Source organism: Hyposmocoma kahamanoa, unplaced genomic scaffold (assembly GCF_003589595.1).
Source record: "Hyposmocoma kahamanoa isolate Upper Pololo Valley unplaced genomic scaffold, ASM358959v1 76, whole genome shotgun sequence".
Classification (NCBI taxonomy): domain Eukaryota; kingdom Metazoa; phylum Arthropoda; class Insecta; order Lepidoptera; family Cosmopterigidae; genus Hyposmocoma; species Hyposmocoma kahamanoa.
In genome coordinates, this window is record NW_020653900.1 from 3,265,249 (window position 1) to 3,282,604 (window position 17,356).

Genomic DNA, 17,356 nt, shown 5'->3' on the forward strand with positions numbered 1-17,356 from the left:
GATTAGCTTATAACTTTATAAACATTAAAAATACACATAAAACAAGTTTTAATAACAACAATAGTAAAGAAAATATCTATCTATCTACGCAACATTTTTTCTATGAACCTACTGAAACCATTTCTGATGTCGAAATTGTTGTACTGAATCATTCTTCTTCTTGGTACATTTACTGGAATTCGGACTTGGTACTCATTTTTATTAGGATAAAGGTAGCAGACGCCTCGATCCATAACACGCCAATGTCCTGCAAACAAAGATATAAACATAAGGTTGTGACAAAAGGGTGAATATACTATGGAAAAATTGTGTTTGTCATCGCCATGGAAGAAGAAAAAACAATGGAAGAGCCTCGATTACTATCAGAACCTCTGTCGCCAAAACTCACACCATCATAATGTTAACGAGGACGAGGACGGTTTCAAAAAGGTGAAAAGGAAAAAGAAGTACACTAGCCGTAACCTTAGTGGCACCGCGACGTTGTTATACGTGTCACGGCTTCCTTACTCCACGACGTCCGCCGATATCGAGGAGTATATACGAGTGAAAGCCAATCCTGCCAATCAAAAAGCTATCCTGAGGATCAACCAGTTGGGGTCCCGCCACAATGTAAATTTTAATTAATTTGTGGTGAGAGTACCAGCTCAACATCTATCGACCTTCATGTAGGATGAGTTTTGGCCGCAAGGTGTCATATACCGACGTTTCCGAGGCCGGTTACCGGACACCCACGTTGCGTCACACGTCGCAGACCATACGTGTACATAATAATTAGTCATTAGTATTTTTATGTATTATTATGTATGTTAGTCTATAAGGTATTTATTTATGGGTCTTTGTAACCTGAATACAAATAAATAAATTAAAAAATAAACAAATTCTGGACTGTTAATATAATCTTATATCTTATAATAAACTTCTATCAGTTGGCATATCGTTGAAAGTTCAATAACTATTACTGCAAAATACGACGATGATATGAAACACCATAGATCTGTGCGACAATAATTTTTGCATTCCAACGCAAAATAAGGCATTTTTTCCATGATGTTCGAGGTTGATAACTGACATGATCAAACGTACACAGCGTAAATGGTGGCCAGAGCTCACTTCACTCACTTCTATTGAATTTATTGTCCTGTGGTCATTACGCTCATACAGTGACAATCTGGGCTCCGTGGTGTCTTTGAGAGACAAGTTCAAAGAAATGAACATTGTTACACTAGCGTCACAGTACATTTGTGAAAATATAATTTATGTTAAGAAGAATAGAATTTTGTTATGAAAAATAGTAATAGGTATAACTTTAATACAAATAAAAATAAACAGACTGTTAACAGTCGTCTTCACAAAGTCACAACTTCATTTAAGGAGCAATGTGTACACTTCAATAAGATTCCGGCTGATATTCAAAATTTGCCTTTCACGAGGTTTAAAACTAGAGTGAAACTTAAACTTTGTATTAAAGATAGCTTACATACAACTTCTGCGTGGATGCCAATAATCCGTTGTGGTGACCAGTGGCGGCTACTACCTGCGCTGCACTACCATTTTTTAGAATAATTAATAATAAAATACCTAGTACTAAAAAATCATACTCAAAGTCAAACAAATATTCTTTATTTCTTAGGTAAGCATATTACACTTGAAATCTTCATATTGATTAAACTCTACTACTCATTCGTAAGGTAGATTCCTCTGAGAATAATGAGCAATATACTCTAGTGGTAGTATAATACGTATGTAATCGTTTAAAAAGAAACGTTTTAATAATATCTGCGTAACGAAATCATCTGCTTCAGTTCTCAAGCAGCTAGAGCAATGACAACTCGACGCATCATTTTACACATGTCATTTTTAGTAGCAGTTGAGCTCCTTGTGCAAGAGTTCGTCCAGGGAAGTACTGCCACCTTACCTATTCTAAGGGTGCTGGTGAAATTACAGGCACATGGGACATGTCAACTTATGTATCAGGGTGACGGACGCAGTGGCTGTGCCCCTCAGATCTTTGCGATTTAAAGTTCTGAGGACACTGTAACTGTTATGGACAGGCGTGTAGGTTACCATCAGGCGCACGACTTGTTCGTCTCGTCACTTGATATTATATAAAAAATAACGGAAAGTGTTACTGTGTAAATATTTTGGCAAGTGTTAAGCTCAAGTTTTTTGTTTATAGTACCTATATAATACTACCCCTATAAAAATAACTTTCAAATTTTAATAATGTTCAAATCTCTTAGTAGATAAACACAGTTTATTAAGACCAAGTAGGGTAACTCGCGCCTATTCGGCACACCAATGCCTACTTCAACGAAGCGTAGGGCAGTCATAATATTGTTTTAGTTGTACAATATTATTTCTCTATTCGAATATACATTTTTCTTCTGTATGTATGGTACGCGATAATTCCAGGTTTTGTGAACCGATTTTGATAATTCTATTTTTCTTGGAAAGAGGGTACCTCAGTAGTGGTCTCATTTAAATCTGAAGCAATTATTCCGGTAACCTATCACAAACTCGAATGCTTTTTCCCGAAATAACGTTTGTTCGAATTGTCATTACATCGAAAACCGAATTATAACGAAACCGTTGTTCCTTCAGGATATGTTGGATGTTTATCGCAAAGACACGATTAGGTTCGGTTAGGTTAGGTTAAATTCCTTTCAAAATTACTTTCGAGGTTATGAAAATTCGACCAAACGTTATTTCAGAAAAATGTCATTTCTGACTATTGATAGGTGACCAATTATTCCACCTCTAAGGGTGGCAAACTAGGGAATGGATGACTTTTGAGTTAGGTTTTTAGTACTCTGTACTGAGACTATAGTTGTATCTACAGGTTGTAAACATAATTTAGTGATGTTATTACAACAAAATATTTATGGTACTTCAATAATTATGTAAGGTCACGTAGTCAAAGATGACGCGCTTCATTCGTTTAAAAAGTGCGTCGTCACCGTTCTATCCGGATTTATTTCTGTAATCCGGAACACCCAGATTAGAACCAATTCAGGAAAGTTCGTTTCGGGAGTTCCTTATCTAAAGCCCACAGTCCTAACCACTAGGCCACAAAGACGTCAAAAAATGCATAACTCACCTCTCATGTGCAGTACGCATTGAACAATGAAGACGTCTAGTTTTTGATGTAATTTTTTAATTGCTGAGCGAACGATTCAATTATATAATGAACGAGTCACGGTGGGGGTCGGGCTCGGTATGTGTGATTAAGGACCCCTGAAGACCCCAAATTATCAGCCGGGTCTAAGTAAGTTTTTCTTCGGCTGCCATTTTGAATTCGCCATCTTAAATTTTCTTTACACAGACAGTTGACCACTGTTACCCTATATGACATTCCTTCGAGCACCTTGTACCTATCTCTAATAGTTTCCGTGATAGAAGGCTTTGAAATTTGTCTGGCGGCCATCTAGTTTATTTGAATTTCGAAAATTTTTTACTTCCGTCGATAATTGCCCAGGGTGTACCTCATAAAAGTACACAAACGTTCTTGTACCTCAAAGCGCACGAACTTATATAGTATAGATAATAGTTTTTGCAGGCCGTTAATCACTCTTTTATATTTTCCACATTCAGATAAGCTCGTATTTTTCCTTTTGTTTTGGAACCTATCCGCGTACAATGTTATAAATATCTTTTTTCCATCATGTAGGTAAGCATGCATTCTATTTCTATCGGTGAGTCGCAGCGTGTAGCTTTATATATATAATGGAGCCTGCGACCACCCGCGCTATGCAATGCGAGAGCATTACGAGATTATGCGAATATACGTGTCAGTAAATGGCGCCCGCCGGGTGTTTGCACACACACAAGCCGCGCTGCTACGTTTTTATTTTACCATGCTTCGTCGTATTATACTATGATAACACTAAGGTAGAAAAAGAACTTCCGCTTTCACTTACTTGAATCTCTTCTACAGTTGTCCATGAACATTGTACACATTGAAGGAAACGTGAGGAACCCCCAAGTGTACCATTCGTCTCTGTGTATAGTGCAGACTGATATCTCCACACCCCTATAACACAATATCAACCATTATAGCACGATTTTATTCCGCTTCTTTCCATCATCGGGGGACTAGATGTAGGCTGGGGTTAAATCCCTATGCTGTGAATATTCCAAGAATTCGCTCGAAGCATTACGTTTCCACATTGAAATGGCGAACGGCCATGGAGTAGAGATGAAACGGATAGTGAATTGGCCGGATACCGGATATCCGGCCATAGATACATGATCCACAGCCGTAAACATGTCGCGACTGGTTTACAGCTCGCATCGCCGTGATAGATTGATTAGTGAATGATTGACTTTCACATTGACGACTTGATTTGTTGTGGTTACTAGGTTATTCTAAAAGCGATTAATTTATTCAATAAACAAATATACAACAGAAAAATGTTAACAGTGAAAAATATCGGCCTTTTGGAAATATTTTAATAACATTGCTGTTTGTTTGTTGTGCCAACTACAAATATGTCGAGATGGAAAAGAAAAAAAAACAGCAAAGACATCATTCTTGGCTATATTAAAATTTTGTAGTTATTGTAAATATAAGCCTAGCCCTTGATATACCCATTATTATTTGTTTCAATTTGTACTTGTACTTGGTGTAACGGGCTGGTGTCCGCAACTCGACGACAAGGCGCCTATTTTGCGTGTGGTTGTTTCAATTTGATTTCATTCATTTGATACTAGATTTGCAAAAAAAAATTAAATTTATTTACTCACACGTTTCATTATTGTAGGTACATATTGTATTCTTAGATCCTTTCATTTGATCGTCTGGCAATAACAATTAGTACTTTAAATTTAACAACCTGTCCTCTGAAGTTGGTCTCGTTTAAGAAAATAAATAGAACTCACTTTTACCACATATTGCAGAAAAACTGGACTTCATCCATCATAATTTGCTTTTATTCAAATTTGAGTACAAAATTTACAGAAAGCGTTGTCTAACTTCATAGTTCTTTCAGTTACAAGTAATAAACAGATTTTCAACGATCCTGTCGTTGCTGTTTATCCTATTACTATCATCTGTAATCAATAAATAAATTTATTTGCCGTACTGATTATAAATTTTTGTCACTTTTAAACATCCGGCATCCGGATATTGCAGTACTATCCGGTATCCGGCTGGATAGTAAAAATAGGCCAGATAGGCCGGATACCGAATAGTTACCGGATATCCGTTTCATCTCTACTTTGGAGTGCAATTCATCTTACCTCTTTCTACCGCCAAACAGTAATGTGAGCACTACTGTGTTCCAGTTTTAAAGGGTAAGGGTTCTGGTGAAATTACAGGCACATAGGAATTGTTAACTCATGTCTCAGGTCGACGAGTGCAGTGGCAGTGCAGCTCTGAGTGGCACTGCAACTGTTATGGACAGGCGCGTAGCTTACTATCAGACGCACGACTTGTTCGTCCCGTCAAAAATAAAAAAATAAAAAATAAAAAGAAATTAAAAATCCCTGGATGCAGACTTGTTCCCTGAACGGTATAATTTGAACTTTTTCAAGGCGAGTGTGTATAGTCATTATTTAGGTGTATGCATGCTCCATCATTGGCCTCGTCGTAACTTTCCTTCACGAAAATGGAGGTTAAATGCGCGCTTAAATAATAAAAATCGATTTTTTAGTTTTAAAATCGCGTATTTACGTTTCAAAAAATCGACATTTCCGGCTCTGTAAATGTATCATGGTCATGGCTGACTATGTAGTGTGACAGTATAGTCAACCATGACCATGGGACCTATGAAGAGTTCCTACATTCTATCGACTTCTTAAATTAAAATTGCGTATTTACTTTTCAAACAAACTAACTTTTCGCCCTATATAGGTACCATGGTCATGACCGACTGTGTAGTGTGACAGTATGGTCAATCATGACTATGGGACCTGTGAAAAGCCCAAAATGGAATTGGTTTGTTTGGAAAACATAACATTAATGCGAGACATAATAAGCTCAGTACAGAGTACTCAAAAAACCGACTTCAAAAGTCATTCGTCCCCTACTTTGCCACCCTTAGAGGTGGAATATTTTCTTCAAGTTTAAATGTGACCACTCTACTCTCTTTCCAACAAAAAAAATCTTCAAAATCGGTTCACAAATTATCGCGTAACATACATAAAAAAATAAACGTGCAATCGAATTGAAGCCCTTCTCCTTTTTTGAAGTCGGTTAAAAATAAATAAGTTATTCTTGATAGTCATCTTTACAAAGTCACAAATTCATTTATACGCTTGTATGATAAAGTAAACCCAGTTTACGTTTATTCCTCGAATTAATGTTACGTCTGTCATTATTTTCCATTAAAAAATAAAAAAATAACTGCCCTTCTTATCATAAATTTCATTTTTACAAAATACTGTGGCGCTTGTGTTATTACTGTTTTTATTCCTTAAACTGATCTCTCAGAAACACTTGGTGAAAAATACAGTACAATACAAGAACATAATATGCTTACTGATTGAGAAGGCATTTTTGATATTGTCTCATGCAATACAAAGTTTTATATGTACTCTTGTCTGCCTTCGGATCGTTCATTGGGTTTGGGTAATGGAAGACTTCATTTTCCAATTCTTGTCCCTTGATATACTTGAATGGGGAATCCATGCGGGTATAGGACCCAAGCTCTTTTAAAAACGTGTACACGTCGTTTGCAGGTATTGTTGTGAAGGCTAGTATGAAAACAAAGAATATCTCAATGTCCAAGCACTTGATACAAATATACTTTCACACAGATATATCGCACTTCTATTACAATATAGTGTAATATTACAATAGTGTTGTAACTCAAAATATGTGAAATTTAATATTATATCATTACTGAACGTAAAATTTGATACCCTATACGTCAAAAAAACCGTTGTTAGAATATTGTAAGAAATAATCAAAAGATATCCACTTAACTGAAAGTGTGTCTCCAATTTATGTAAGCTAGTTCTGACCAAAATAATCCTTATTACTGTATTAAATTATTTATTCCATTTTATTTTCCAATATATTTGAGAAATTGTTTAAGTGTTTATAATAAACTATAACATATATAAATTTTAATGATGTTTTGCGGGAAGTGAGTAAATCAATCAATAACTAATAATTACTGTTTTATTTCTATACTATTTGTAATGGCTATCAATAAAGTTATTATTATTATTATAATTCGTTTTTCATCGATTGAGAAAGTCCACTTTTTGAGTTAATACACTATTGTATTAATAGTGCGATATTTTACTGGGGTCATCATACAATACGTTTTACGTTTTTATTATTATTGCTACAAACATCGAACAAACACAAAGAAAAATTCCTTCGATCCGACCATTGACTTACAAATAAATGAACGACGGGTCTAATACAAAAACCACGAAAAAAATGTCCCAAGTCAACCTATTCGAAATTTAAATTGTTATGTCATCGCAGTATCGCGCTGTCCGTAGAACAAATGAAGACTAAAGCGGAGTGTCGCGAGTGTCTGTATACGATTTTAGCGCCTTACAAGTGCGGACACTTTTTAGCGCGGACCCGACGTCCATATAATTGTAAGTCAATGGATCCGACTGAACCAGATGTATGTTGTCTCAACGTGACTACTCAATTCAACTTGGATCGAGCCAGCAGATCTTACAAATTTCTTTATGTGCCTGATCTTTGTATTGAGTAAAAACGGCTCATGGCAAGTCCAAACGGATCGAAGGAATTTTTCTTTGTATTTGTTTGTTCTTTGTTTCAATAATAATAACTAAAGTATAACTAAATAACTAAATAATAAAAGTAGTGAATTATTTTCACAAGAAACTAAACGTTACAAAGTATAAAATATACACAATAATATAGAACAGCAGAAACCACAACACATGGCAGCTGGTACTTAAAGAAAACTTGAGCTTTAAATACCAGCAACCTTTCAGTGCCACCAGAGATAAAAATCCGTCTTATTTTGTACAGACATGACAGAAAGAATGTTCAACAATACTTTAAATGAAAAATGAAAAACTAAATAATTTGTAACAAGAGAGTGAAATGAGAAATGTACCAGTGTGATAGATTTTATGTGGGGCTTTTAATGTACAAGTGTGTGTTTGTGGCTATTGTAGTGCAATTGATATTTTATTAAATAAAATATAGTTATTAGCAATTGCAAAATGACTTACTTTCGTCCTGAGCACGATATTCCTTAAATTGTGTTAAGAATACAAAACATAGACGAAATATCGGTTTCATATTTTCAGATTCACACTTACGGCGACAATGAGTAATTTGAATTAACGCATGCAATGACGATGACGGTTCAATATGAATTTACGAAAGTGGTCAAGTACGGGTCGAGATCATTATTTCAGAATTCAGTACCTTGCCTGTAGTGTTTGCGAAGATCTTTGTGAGCAATATTATATAAGTGATATTCTGGCATTACCGTGGTCGTGCTCTATTCGGGGTCTTGCATTTGAGTGTGGAGTAATTATAATATAGAAGACATACCCTTCTCTGACGTACTTAACAGTCCCTAAACTCATCTCTAGTTCAGCGATGACAATAATCACGCTGAAGCATAAAAATAGTTCGCGTACTTAACTAGAGCAGATGATTGGCTGCGCAAAGTTCCAAGCCCTCGAATTCAGAAGAAAGCCTTGCAATAAGGATGTACGCAGAGCAGAATTTGCCTTTTTTGCGGCAGATAACAAGCCATTGTGTTCCATGATCAATGCAGTCGAAACTTTAGTCTCCCTGCTTTACCACCTCTGCTGCAGTCGGACGAAAAAGCGAACGCTTTCGTTTCACTCTCAAGGAATTCGCATCTGAATACCTTGGGGTAATCAACTTTGGTGTCAGTACTCGTAGGTACGCCAAAAAGGCATACAGGTCTCTGCGGAATATAGATGTGAATAACGCTAGTGGGTCAGAAGCATTACCAGCAACAGTTCAGCGTTATCGGGGATCTAAGTTGCCTCCTGTTCTCACAGGCTTGTATCGCGTGACACTTAAGACTGATGTAGTATCCAGGTCGTTGAAGTCTCGCACACAACAATCTCTAAAAAATAAAATTAAATAAGGGGATTCGCATCAGGACGCCGCAGAGAACCTGCTACCTCCTTTACCTCAGGCTGGCTGTATGGAGCCATTTCACGTACGCCAGAAAGAGGAACTCAGAACTTTGCGGAGTCCAGACGTCAATAAAGCAAGTGGGCCAAATGGAATTTCAGCAATAGTCTTGCTTAATTGTACGCATTAGCTGTCCCCTGTTCTCACACGCTTGTATCGACTCAAACTAAACTTGAGACTGTTGTAGTTCCGTTGTGGAAGCTTACAAATGTGCGATCAGTGCCTAAAAATAACCCACACACACTCAAAATGAAAGCAGAGCTGACCCTGCCAACTGTAGTCTGTTTCAGTCCTTTCCATATTCTAAAAGACTATGAAACGTATACTTAAAAACCGTCTCCGGGCGTTAAACTACAATACAGTACAGTGCAGTGTAGTATAATACAATACATCTAATTTATTGTTTTTTTCCACCGTAACTACAGTTCATTTCTGAGGAAGAACACCTGTCTTCCTCCTCAGAAATGAACTGTAGTGCCTAAGTGCCTAAGCTAGGTTGGACCTGTACTTATAGGACACCAAGCTATGTATCTTTGTCATAGTCAATAATAATATGATCACCCATGCTTTTTAGCAGCGTAGCAAACGCGATGATGTAGCGATGCAGTTGCTAATCGTCTACCTTTACATACGTGCGCGATTTTAAGCAGCGATGCAAACGCGATGCAAGAGCGGGACTGCATCGATACAAACGCGCAGTTGCATAGCTAAACTTGGGATTTATAGGCGATGGCTTCGCCTTGCATCGATTTGCTAAAAGTCGCAGTTTGTAACCACTCGTATGTGTTACAGAAATGCGTAAGGAAACTATGAAAACGTGCAAACACAGAAATCATTGGTTGGAAATTAGAATAATAAATCAATTAGATTGATTCGCATTGTTGAGTGTAATTTCCCTCATAACGATCACCTTACTTGGTACCTGGGTCTGAGCACGTGACATGTAATAGAGAGAAACCCATTTGAAAACGGATCTCTATTACACGTTAATTAAATTTGAGCTGTAATTGGATTTTAAGGTAATTTGTAGTCATTCCATTAATGTGGGTACAATACACTTGTGACTGTGAACAAAACTAGTCTGAATATTCATCTTAAGCTATTTTGTATCTTTCAGAGCCAGTTATCGATTCAAACGCAATGTGACAGAATTCAGTTTATTGTTTATGAAAGCAAAAGGATAAATTCGTTCGTTCGTTCCGTGGCTTTGTTGCCATAGGCTCTGGCAATTTTCTAGAAGACGTCGGTTCGAATCTTTGTGTTAACAAATGATAACAAACTAGTGGAGTAATTTTACAAAAAAAAAGATAGAATTGATAAATGTTAACTTATTTGATTACGCGTTATTTCCTAATTATTTGAGAAACAAATTCAAATTAATTTATTCATATGAGACAACATAGTCTATAATAATAATAATAATAATACATACAATTATATACTGCATATTAATTAATATGCAGTGTGTAATTGTACGTACATTAATTATATATCAAGTTAAAGTATATAAATTCAATTTTAAACAACATCCAAATAAATACAATTCAACTAATAAAGTTATATATCTAAGTTATCTACGAATCACATTAACTTAGTGTCGAATAAATTAGTGTCGAACATGGTTTGTTTGTTTATAAATATCACACACATGTCAGTTTAACGGCTCCCGCTGGGTGATGCACAGAAATCTAAATAAATATTTATTTCGATTTATGTGGAGTGAGGTCACAGAGGGGGTGGCGCTGGTGTTGTTTGAATTTGTTCACTTTAATCTGTTATCTGAATCTAGTTTTAGAACTTGATGGTCATTGGCAGATTTGTCGTATAAGGAGTTTAGATGATAGTCAATGCTTTCCTAAATGATGATCGCGCATTGACAAAATGGGCTTTTTGTGTGAGTTGTTCGGAAAATGAAGATGTAGGCGCGGCCGCTCCCTGTGAATTCGCGTGGAATTCGCCCTGTGACATTTAAAATCCGTTTTGACCTGATCTCACTTTTGTAGTTTTGAACAAATTTTTGTGAAAAGCGGATAAACGAATTCATTTCATTCAACTGCCATTATTATTACACCGCCCCGTCTGAACGAATTGATAACGAAGAGTGAATAGGCCAATGTCAATCCACGAGCGTTTATAATTTAATTGCAGAGTAAATCAGTGATAAGGGTGTTAACCTCAACGTCTCCCTTACAGTTATATACCGAAATATCTAAGTTAATTTTACGAATTGAACTAGTTTAGAATATTTTCCTCAAATTTGATTGGTGCCACTATTATTTCAGTAAATACGTCTGACAAAAAAGCAACGAAATCAGTTCAGAAATGACAGTGTAACAGAAATAAAAACAGCAAAAAATATGCTTGAATTGAGAACCACATCCTTTTTGAAATCAGTTAAAAATGAAACAAAAGATGCAACAACCGGCACTGCGCAAACTTGCTTGACGCTCGATATAAAATATACGTAATTATGCACAATTATTTGTACGCAAAAAAAACAGGTAAAGCCGCGCTACCTGGCGACGAACAGCCGTGCTCTATAAATCAGAGACAAAATTAATTCATAAATTCAGTTTTAACTTCTTAAATCACACTTCTGACAAAATTTTGTTGTAAAAATACTTGCCAATTTTCCCTAACAAAATGTGAGTACATCCGTGAATCTAATGCATTTAAATGTTCACATTTTCACTCGGCAAATCCACATAGCACGACGTAATCGTACGTCATGCTATCATAAGGGATGTTACAGACCGTCGACTACTCTATACGTAATCGAGATTTGTTTATGTAAGCTAGCAATCTTATATGTGGTTTCCATAAAAAAAAATTGTATATGTATTTTTAGTCAATTTAAAGGAAGACCTTATAAATCATTTATGAGCATATATATACGAATATTTACGGAGCATTCAATAAAAAAAAGTATATTGTGTTACAAACGAAAAGAATAACAAATCTTGTTAGAAAATAAGTAAACATTACAAAAAAAAACAACCAAACAAAATATTTTACCGTAGCCGCTGACGGTAGCTTGTTTTGTTTGTTCAAGAGGCTCGCAGGTTCGAGAGGGATAACGACCTCATTAGGAATGCGATCAACGCCGCAACAGCTTCGCTTTTATTGTTCCAAGACCTAATCTTTGCCAATTTCCACCGCAAAGCAAGCAGCTCGCTGTGAAGATATTGGAGAGTACAAAACCCAATACGATCACAACGGTCGGCACATTTACGACTCTCGGAATTTTGCACAGTTAATATATGTATATTTTTTATAATATCAAGTGACGAACGACTAACAAGTCGTGCGCTTGGTGGTAAGCTACACTCCTGTCCATAACATTTGCAGTGCCATTCAGTGCTTTAAAACGCAAAGATCAGAGGGTCACTGCCACTGCCCCCGTCACACTGAGACATAAGTTGACAAGTTCCATGTGCCTATAATTTCAAAACCGGAACAAAGTGATGCTGATATTATTGCTTGACGGCAGAAACAGGAAAGGTGGCAGTACTACCCTGGATGAACTCTTTTACAAGGAGCTGTACTGCTACTAATTAATATACAGGGTGTCCCTCGGGTAAGCCTCACGGAGGGAAAGTACCTTACATACCGTAGACAGAAAATTTTACTGGAAGAAGACTTAATTTTGATTTTAAAAATAATATATTTATAAATATATATTTAAAAATTCAATCTGCATTCAAACACTTTTAAATAACCGCCTGTCTGAAGCAGGCCTGTCGAAGCAGCCAAATGTGAAAAAAAAAACTTACAATTTTACTATACTTATCGGAGGACTCAATAATAAGGATGGTTTTCTTCTAAAAAACATAGCATCTCAAATAAAAGGAATACCATGAAATTTAACATTTAATTTGCCGCACTCATAACAACTAACATTATCATTTGAAAGTATTACTAATGCGTAGAAACGTGAGAAAGAGATATAATTTCCATAATACATGCATGATAAAAAGCAATCCAATGCAAACTTGGAAATGATAATGTCAGTCGTCATGAGCGCAGCAAAGTCAGAGAAAAGGCTATTCATTTTCCTGAACAAAATTTCAAAATAAATATTGATTTTCATGGTCTTCACTTTCGGGTGCTATATTATTTAGAAGTAAACAATTCTTATGATTGAGTCTTTCGATAAGCTTAATTAAATACAGGTGTTTTTTTTACATTTGGCGGTTCAGACAGGCGATTATTTAAAAATCTTAGAATGTAGATGGCATTATTTTTAAAATTAAAATGAAGTCTTCCTTCAGTAAAATTATCTATCTACGGTATTCAAGTTATTTTCTTTGCGTGTGGCTTAGCTGTGGAACAACCTGTATATAATTAGATGGAAGTTATTTTTCAGGGAAAACAGACTAGTCGCATGCCTTAGCGAAATCTTCACACATTTTTTTCTACGACTACAGTGTCGCACGTCTGGACGTCCATTAAATAGCTCGTATTGGTATTTATTTGTACGACTAAACAGCATTTGTTGTTATAGCACTACTTATTAAATTCGGCCTAACCATAATCTTATTTTATTGGGTAATCTGATTATGTTAACACTCGCTTAGGACGTGAAAGTTTTCGAAATCGGACACGAAATTGTTAGCTTATTATCGCCATTATCACCAAATCAAGTTATAGTTGTCTTGTGTAAAGGACTAGGCTTTTTTGTTAAGAAGAAAACAACAGCAATTGCGAATTTCGAGTTTTTAGGTTTTGCGAATGTTATACATTGGAAATGAGTATTTAGAAACGATGACCCGCAGCCATCGAGTATATAAACAGAAATTGAGACGAAATGTCATTTAATTTGTTCGAAAACTATTATGCCAAATCATTACGGTGATAACTGCGCTCCGATTGACCAGCCCTAATTCAAAACAATTGACGGGTGTCGTCAATTGTTTCCCTTCAATTTAATGTTTAATCACTGATGAAATGTGATTTCGTTTGTTTTCTAATTAAATGTGTTGTTCCATCATTGTTAGAGATATTAACTTTATGACAATAAATACTTGTTATTTTTGGACTATACGGAGACTTTCACACGGGTCAGTTGTTGGTGCTGTACTATTACAGCTTTCTGATTTCAGTGCAAACAAGAGTACATATTTAAAAGTGATATAAGGCCCATTTGCCTGATGAGTTGCCAGGGATGGATGGCCCTAATTTCGTCTCAATTTCTGGTTATATACTCGATATCATCAGCCGTGATCATGGGACCTGCAATTGCCCGGAACGTCTTTAATTCTACAGGTGAGAGGTAAAGGACGTCGTATCTATATTTTAAAATTTCGATGTTTTTACAAGAATTTCTTTAGAATGCTTAAAATCCCGTAATAGTAAAAGACAGAGTATACGAGTCCTATCGTCGTATGTGTTTTGTTTAACATAATATTTTATTTCACTTTAAAATTGATTTTAAACGCCAAATTAAGAGCCGAATTCTCATTAAAATGCTCTGTGGTATAAAATATTACTCTACGTTTAACGGTGGCACATTCACATGGCTATTTGTATTTGCGTATTTGGTATATTTGGCAAACAACCGCCATGTGTAGATAGCATGTGTGTCAAAGTATTTGCATTGTTTGCCAATCTGACAAACAGCAAACACCAAACTCGCGTTCCCGCGCTCGTCGGTTCCTCGACACACGTCAAAGGAGCCAAATAGGCAAATATGCAAGTAAACCGTCCACACTATGATCATATTCATTATTATAACTACTTATTTAGGTCCATATGTACACGGTCATATTTGTCAGTTTGCTTGTTTGTCTATACGTCAAATATTTTCCCAAGTACATCAAACACCGAACGGCGAATACAAGTAGCCAGTGCGTGGTGGTTTTTTAAAAATAAATGTTGCATTCAAAGAAATGTACACTTAATTTAGTACAGAATATGTTGTATCATCACTATCAACCCATTTACGCGCTTAACACGGATCTCCTTCAGATGAGGGTTTAGCCCATTGTCCGCCACGCTGGCTCAATGCAGGTTGGGGATTTCATAAGTTTTCCGAGGGTTCTAAACATTCTTCGACGTGCAAGTTTCATGACGATGTTGTCCTTCATCGACAAGTTCATTGTAAATTTCAAATTCAATTTCGCACACAAATTCCGAAAACTCAGAGGCGCGACGGTGCGTTAGGCTAAAACCATAAGGCTATCATGGCTTATATAATTACTGATTAAGATAATACATTTTATACAAGACATAATTAATTCAAATTACAAAGTGTTTTATATCAATTTCTAAAACAAAAAATCGTGTTATATGTACGCTTTGCCACTGTTATGTACACTGTTTTCTTATCTATTTGTGTAATTAGATACCACTCTGTTGACAGTTAAATTCATAATTCAGAGCTACAACTATAATGCAGTATGTTGACATGAATACAAAAATGACCAATGGTGTATGTTGGGTTCTTCAATAAAACTTCTTCACTATTTTACTCTTGTTTTATTGAACTTCATATGTGGACGGAAAACGTAGTATAGGACGTCCTCTGGCCAAATAGAGTGACGATCTGCGAAAAGCAGCTGACAGCAGATGGATGCGGCAAACTATAAACCGGACAAAATGGCGCACATTGAGAAAGGCCAGAGGGAGTGTGGTGAGTTGATAATGATGATAAATGTATTGCAAATTCATTAGCGGTCACAGTAAAACTGACGATGAAATCATACATAGGTAAGAAAAAACACGCTGGCGTCTATCTCTTAGATGAATCCTTTATTTGCTTTCCGCGATATTTCGGGAAGATAAAATCCAACATGTAATATGAAGCGTATATGTTTAGTGCCGGTAAAATATTATTACATTGGAATCCTCTATCCAAATAGTTCGCCCACGTATCTGCGTTATACCGGTATTACAGTAACACGCTAATACGATACCATATTCCTTTTTTTACGATATCAAGTGGCGGGACCAACAAGCAGTGGTTTTGATTTTAAGCGACACGCCTGTCCGTGGCAGCCGCAATGTCACTTATGAATTTTATATCGCAAAGATTTGAAGGACATTGCTACTGTGCTCGTTACCCTGAGACATAAGTAGACAAGTTCCATGTACCTATAATTTCACCAGCACCGTTACCCTTCAAAACCGGAACGCAGTACTGCTCACATTTAATGCTTGGCGGTAGAAATAAGGTCACAGTACTTCCATGGACGGATTCATTCACAAGGAGGTCTACTGCTATAAAAGTCCTAAGTCTTGCGGCTCTTCTACACCACACTTGTCCTTATCTACTAGCCCGATGGATGTAGACTTTCGGGGGACTACGGGCTTCTACTTCTACGTACACACAGGTCAGTAGTTGACCTGTCTATATTTCAGTTCAAACGAGAACTGATATTTATAAGAGCTGTATCGCTAATATATTACCAGGAATTATGGCCCTTATTTCGTCTCTATATCTGGTTATATACTCGATGAATTTTAAGTTTATTGAATGTCACGATGTTTGACTCCCAGGTTATTTAATTATTTTTGTGAAATTACTCCGCTAGTTTACTATAATTATTAATAAATTACGTTTATAAATACTTTTTTTTTCACTACTCTTGGAAACTTGGTAGGTTTACTTTCCACTCCGATATATTCCTATCGGTAAACAAAATCGTCAACACGTGTCCATTGCGATTTTCTAGTTATTTTAATTTTATTTTTACTTACTGGAAAACCAACGGCTATCTTACAGAGTAAATATACGGGTGAAAGCCAATGCCACCCTGAGGGTCGAGCAGTTGGTGTCCCGCCACTATGTAAATTTTAATTCATTTGTGGTGAGAGTACCAACTCATCATCTGTCGACCTTCATGAAAGATGAGTTTTGGCCGAAGGGGGTCATGTACCGACGTTCCCAAGGCCTGCTATCAGTTGCGTCACACGTCGCAGACAATATGTGTAAATAATAATTAGTCGGTGGTGTTTTTATTGTATTATTATGTATGTTAGTCTATAAGGTACGTCTTTGTTACCTGAATGCAAATAAATAAATTTAAAGAAATAAAAAAATAACTGAAGTAATAATGGAGAGCCAATCACCGATAGACACACATTAAGTTGATTAACGACCATTAAATTATAACAATATAACTTGTTACTATATTATAAAAAACAAACTACTAATAAGACGCTTCACCGATGCAACACTAGTGTTGAAAAGGTTAATTCAACCTGTAGCATGATAAAGCGCGACTTGCGCGAGAGCGA

General features: G+C 36.2%; 1 protein-coding gene across 1 annotated transcript; it reads right to left on the minus strand.

Moving 5' to 3' along the window:
* LOC113232647 lies at positions 1 to 8,259 on the minus strand. The gene is made up of 4 exons (XM_026467420.1): positions 8,170 to 8,259; positions 6,480 to 6,693; positions 3,918 to 4,030; positions 1 to 247 (listed from the first exon to the last, which is right to left on the minus strand). Exons 1-4 carry the CDS (start codon positions 8,237 to 8,239, stop codon positions 81 to 83), a joined length of 564 nt encoding a protein of 187 aa, XP_026323205.1. The 5' UTR covers positions 8,240 to 8,259; the 3' UTR covers positions 1 to 80.
* Between the last annotated feature and the right edge of the window lie 9,097 nt (positions 8,260 to 17,356).